Consider the following 6000-nt stretch of genomic DNA (forward strand, 5'->3'; position numbering starts at 1 on the left):
GGCGAAGAGTGGTCGGCAGTAAAGCGGGAGGAGTCTCGGCTGGTGAACAGCGCGTGTGCTCCCCAGCGTGAGTCTGCTCGCAGGCTAATGAAACCCAGTTGATAGATGTGTACCAGAAGTATGTGCTACCAGAAAATGATACATCATGCACAGTTTTCCAGTGCCTTGGCTATACTCTATATTTAGTGTACTGTACGGACATAGTCGACATAACCATAATAACTGCTAAGCAACTTAACTCCTTGATATAACCAATATTTCAAGTTGTTTTTCTGCAATATTCAAAAGCGAGGTTTTCGATAGAACCAACCAGTTTCCCCTGGCCTTAGACAGACACTACAAGCTGCTCTACCCGTAATGATTCGATTTAGCGCCCTGGGGCCCGTTTCTCGAAAGCCCCGGATACTTTTCGGGCCGGCAAAGCCATTTTTCGTTCATCTGTATCTAAAAACAGAGAGGTGTGTATACACGCCTGAAACTTCTTATGAAGGGAACCTCTGTTCATTAAAAAATATGTGAACAAAAGAGCTTTGTAGTCATAAGGTTTGAGGTTTTGCTATGGCTTTTTCGGGATCTTCAAGAAACGGGCCTCAGACCAGGGTTGTTCGAAAGGTGGATAACGCTATCCACCGGATAAATCACTATCCAGTGGATAGCGTGGTTTGTATTGTTAACACTTATCCACTGGATGGTGATTTATCCGGTGGATAGCGCTATATCCAGCCCTCGAACAACTGGGACCAGGGCACTTATTTCACTTTGAAAGTAAAAGGGAGGGAACGCATTGCCTAGTTGAACGGCGGTATGCTGTAAAATCAACCTGTTGTAAAACTGCATCATTTCGCGAACTTAGCCCCGTTCACTAGGGTTAGTCACTCGATAATCTAACTAGGCCCCAATCAATAAAGTCGTTTGGGTTTTAACACACGTTTTAATCTCTTCTCTTAGCTTTCACTGTTACAACGGGCGTGTAATAGCTACTCTGAATGCACGAAATAAATGTTTCTCCTTATACTGTTTCATTAGACAATGTGATTGGTCGTTGCTAGGTGATAATCAGAAAAACGGGTTGATCAAAGTCTGTCACTAAATGTCCATTGTCTCTTGACATGATGTCTAGACTTATAATAAAAAACACAAAGAAACACGCACGAAACACGAAGTCTCCGACACACTCCCCCAATGCAGCATTGCATGCGAGGGTGCATTTACTTTGGAGACTGAAACAAAACTACTAGGCGATTTCAAGCTAAATGAAACGTTCTACAACGATCACTCGATTTAAGTTCATCATTGTTCGATTTCTTCATTAGTGGTAATCTCTTTGATTCTTGCAGTTGCCGCGGCCGCAGCGGCTCTTGTTGGTCTGAATGTTTTCGCGTCAGGGTTCAATTGCTGTCTAGCTCCTACTGGAAGTTCACACTGCAACTCTAGGGGGTAGAGGTGTTGAACAGGACGCTCTATCACTCCTTTGCTGGTTTTCAGCTGAACTCCACGAGTATGGCCGTCACGTCCTGGATAGATCTGCTGGACGAAAGCGAGTGGCCACTTCCCTCGATTCTTGTTATCAGATCGTACTAACACTATGTCTCCAACTCTGACTTTGTAGTTAGCTGTCTTGTGGACAAGGTTGTGACGCTCTCTCAAGGCTGTCAGATATTCACGTTGCCATCTATTCCACATTTGATCTTTGCAAGTCTGCAAAAATCTGGTTCGTTTTCGCAAATTTGTATCCTCGATTCTCCAGGTCTGCAGTTCGGGAAGCTGATTGGTTCGCTGGAACATAAAGCTGGCTGGTGTCAGGATGGGTAATTCTACGTCGTCTTCAACGTAACCGAGTGGACGACGATTAACCTGCGTTTCCACGTCTAGGAGTACTTCGGTCAATTCATTCCAGGAAAGGGTGGCTTTCCCGATGACCTTGTGCATTGCTTTCTTTACTACTCCAATTAGGCGTTCAAATTGGCCACCCCACCAAGGGGCGCGGCTCAGATTGAATTTCCACCTTACGTCATGGGACTCGAGGAAACCTTGTAATTGCTCGTCCCTTCTAACCTGCTGTAACCACTTGGCTGCCTTGACAAACGTGCTACCATTATCAGAGTAAATGACAGTTGGACGTCCTCGTCTAGCTATCAGGCGTTTGAGGCACGGAATAAACGTACTAGTCGCTAAGTTGGGAACTAGTTCTAGGTGTACTGCTCTCGATAGGCTGCACGAGAATATCACCAAGTATGCTTTTCCCTCGCGTTTGTGGGTCAGTTTGTACAATATTGGTCCTGCGAAATCGGTCCCAATGACCTCAAAGGCTGCTCCGCCATGGGTTACGGTACGGTCTGTGGGTAGCGGTCCAGGGGGTGGAACTGTTACGGGTGAGACTCTGAAACGTTTACAGCCCCAGCACGCAGATCGTACAGCCTTTACTAGCTGTCTTAGGGTCGGGATCCAGTATTCTTCACGAATCGCTGCCATCGTGAGGGACACACCTCCATGTAAGGTCTCTGCGTGAATCCGCTGTACAAGCTTTCTGGTGAATAGGCTGTCAGCTGGTAGATAAACTGGGTACTGTCCCTGGATTCTGCCATGGCATTCAAGCACTTTGTCGGCATTTGGGATGAGGTTGAGTTCACGTCTCGTTTGTTCAAAGTGAGACTTCTGCGCTTCTTGGGACTGGACTCTTCTTATCCACCAATTCTTTGTTTCTTGTATGTCTTCGCTAGTTAGCGGTCCCTTGCGCGCTCTATTGGTGGTGAAGCGGCGCACCCAGGCTTGGATGCGCAGAGTTCGACGTAGATCATAGTGCTCGAGGAGTTCGTCGAATACATTTCGTTCTTGTTTAGGTTTTCCGTTTGCCATGCTGAGTACTTCTCTAATAACTTTCGCCTCTTCCTCGGAAGCTTGGGTTTTCACTGTAACTGGATTCTCTGCCCAACCGTTAGGATCCCGCAGCCACGTTGGGCCATTCCACCAGAGCTCTGCGTTAGTCACCTGGCCTCCTCGACTCGCTAGGTCTGCTGGGTTTTCAACAGTGGGTACGTACCTCCACTGGATCTGTGGATGTTGTCTAATTTTCTGCACGCGGTTGGCGACGAACTGTCGGTACTGGCCATTTCCTATAATCCAGTGAAGGGCGACGGTGCTGTCCAGCCAAGCGTAAACCGTCGGCTCAGGTAGATCCTTCAGTGCGTTTTGGACGTTGACAACTAAATTGGTAGCCATGTGCGCGCTGACTAACTCTAACCTTGGGATGGTAAGTTCTCTCTTGGCTAATCTTGCTTTTGCCGCAACCAGGGTTTGAGTGATTCCGTCTTCTTGGCGTACGACTGAATAAACCGCCGCTCCGACCCCGTACGCTGACGCATCTCCAAACGCATGCAACTCAACCGAGATAACTGGTTGCTGGTAAGGTGCTAATGGTCTTCTTGTGGTTACTTCCGCCGGAAGTGATTGCTCCCATTTCTGCCAGCGTGTTCGAAGGTTTTCTGGGATGTCTGCGTCCCATGGTACTTTGCAGTCGCACACTTCTCGATAGATTTGCTTCCCTTGTAGTGTAGTAGGGGATGCCAGACCGAGGGGGTCGTAGACTTTCGCTAGTTTGGCTAAGACTTCACGTTTTGTCGGTGCGCCACTTGTACTTGGGAACTGCACGGCGATCGTGTCTTGGAACTTGTCCCACTTCACGCCCAATAGTTTGGACTCACTTGTCTTGACTAGTAATTGTTGTTTGGCATAGGTCTGATCTTCGCTTGATGCAGGTTGGGCGCTGTCTTCTCTCAATGCAGACTGGGGGTTATCTTCTAGCTGTGGATGATTTGAGTGCCATTTGTGCAACTCAAATGTAGCGTCACTCATAATCTCTTGCGCTATCTTCTTTCGTGTTTGTGCTTGCTGCACGTCTTGACCGCCTGTCAACAGGTCGTCTACATAGAAACTTCGCCGTAGTCGCTCCGCTTCTTCCGGGTACTTTTCAGCCCAGGTATCAAGTTGGCATTCAAGAACCCCGCCTAATAGAAATGGTGATGGCGCGAGACCAAACAGAACTCTCGTGAACCGATATGTCTGTACATCTGAATTCAGATCAGTTTGCCAGTGGAAACGAAGGGCATCTCGTTCACTCTCGTGAATTCGGATTTGTAAGAAGGTTTTCTTAATATCCCCCGCTAAGACTACTGGGTAGGCTCTCTGCTGAATAAGTACGTCCCATAGTTTGTTCTGTAGTGCTGGTCCTGGGTACAGGCAATCAGTTAGTGATGGTACATCAGGTGTCGCTCGGGCTGAGGCGTCATAGACGATGCGCATTTTTGTAGTTTCGGCGGACTTGCGTATCACGCTCTTGTGCGGGATGTAGAATTCTTTCCGCGGCTGTGACACAGGGGGGGCGTTCTCGATAATATCTTCTGACAGTTGTTCTTGGATTATCGCGTCGTACTGCTCCGTTAGTCCCTCTCGCTGAAGTTTTCTGCTTAGGTTCTTTAGTCGTTTCAAGCTACCTTCCTTGTTCGACGGCAGTTCTGGGTGGTTAGCTTTCCACGGGAGAGTGGTCTCATACCAGCCCTCTGGCGAGCGTATCAATCGTTCCTTAAACTCGTCAAACACCATTGACTGATCATGGTCTGCCATGTCACGCAATCCCAAGACGTCTAATCTGCACAGATCTTCGTAGTTACTTTGACTTGTCTGGGTGAAAAGCATAATGTTTTTGTCGAATTCTTTCCCTGGGGACATTAGGAACCATCCAAACTTAGTCAGTTCTGCGATCGGGTCGTTGTCTTGTCCGATTCTGGGCCTGGTTTCCGTTTTAATCCTGGCGTATTCTCCGCTGCCAAGTATCACGTGGACCGGAAGAGACGCTTTCGTATCATTGTCGTTGACATTTACGCCTTTCAGATGTGAGTACTTCTCAATTAGCGCGCGATAATTAGGGTTGTCAATGGACAACAGTTCTGTCTTGTTTACTTTGGTTGCTTTGACTGACAGCGAAAATTGATGGTCGACAGATTGTAATTCTAGATCGTAAGTTTCGAGTCTGGCAGCTTTTGAGGACATTAGCATGTCGATTGTTTTTGTCTGGACATCAGTGGGCTTTATGCGAAGTAGTTCGATCAGTTTTGCGGAAACGTATGAGCTCCCGGCTCCAGAATCGATGAGCGCTCGACACTTAATGCCATTGACTTCTATCACGATGACAGGGAATAAACCTTCTCCAATTTGGTTTGTAGTCAAGGCGACTCCTCTCGCAGGCGTTGGCTGGTTAATAGATTCCTGGGCGGGCATATTACAAATGGACGTGTGGTGACGCTTGTGGCAGTGTTGACAGGCAGAACTGCTTTTACAATAGATGGCGCGATGGTTTCCTGTGGTGTAGTTAAAGCATAGACGCTTGTTAAGGAGAATTTGTCTGCGATCAGCGACACTTGTTATTTTTGTACATTCTGCTGCCCTGTGATCTTCACCGCAGTAAACGCAAGGCCAACAGCGGGGCTTCAAATGGGCGTCGCGACGCGCATGGTAAATTCTTGATGGGCGTAAGTTCCATTTCACTGTTTGCTGTTCTTGTTCACGTTCGCGTTGGCTTGTATCCACCGGATTTCTTCTTATCCACAGACGAATAGCCTCGGACAGTTGTGTGAAGTCCCATTTCTCCCATTCCGGGTCGTTGCGGACCAGATCTCCGCGAATTGCTGGCAACTTGTCTAGAGTCATCGAAACCATCCCATTGACTTGCGCGAGTTTGTTCATTGTCTGCAATGCCTGCACGCAATACGTTAGCTTTTCGCCAAATTCGCAGATTTTCTTCGAATTTCTATTGGGCAGTGTAGGCAGATCTAAAATTTCCTTCGTATAGGCCTTGACTATCTCAGACTCCTTCCCGAACTTCTCCAGCAGGATACTCTTCGCCCTATTGTATCCTTCGGGCGTGAAAGGGAGTGCTTCGACTGTGCGCTTCGCCTTAGTGTCCAAGAGTTCTCTTAAATACGAAAACTTGGTTATCGCTGCCAC

General features: G+C 47.7%; 1 protein-coding gene across 1 annotated transcript; it reads right to left on the reverse strand.

Annotated features, from left to right (window-relative positions):
* Nucleotides 1–1181: 1181 nt before the first annotated feature.
* Nucleotides 1182–5791, reverse strand: LOC149113682 (uncharacterized). Its single transcript, XM_089286247.1, has one exon. The coding sequence runs from the start codon at nucleotides 5737–5739 to the stop codon at nucleotides 1291–1293; it is 4449 nt and encodes a 1482-aa protein (XP_089142373.1). The 5' UTR covers nucleotides 5740–5791; the 3' UTR covers nucleotides 1182–1290.
* Nucleotides 5792–6000: the final 209 nt, after the last annotated feature.

The sequence above is a fragment of the Orbicella faveolata genome, unplaced genomic scaffold (assembly GCF_042242905.1).
Source record: "Orbicella faveolata isolate gen_17 unplaced genomic scaffold, um_ofav_v1 contig_14, whole genome shotgun sequence".
Classification (NCBI taxonomy): Eukaryota; Metazoa; Cnidaria; class Anthozoa; order Scleractinia; family Merulinidae; genus Orbicella; species Orbicella faveolata.

Bases quoted from the DNA above. Each gene is read 5' to 3' on its own strand.
- LOC149113682 (XM_089286247.1), bottom strand. From the start codon at position 5,739: ATGAACAAACTCGCGCAAGTCAATGGGATGGTTTCGATGACTCTAGAC.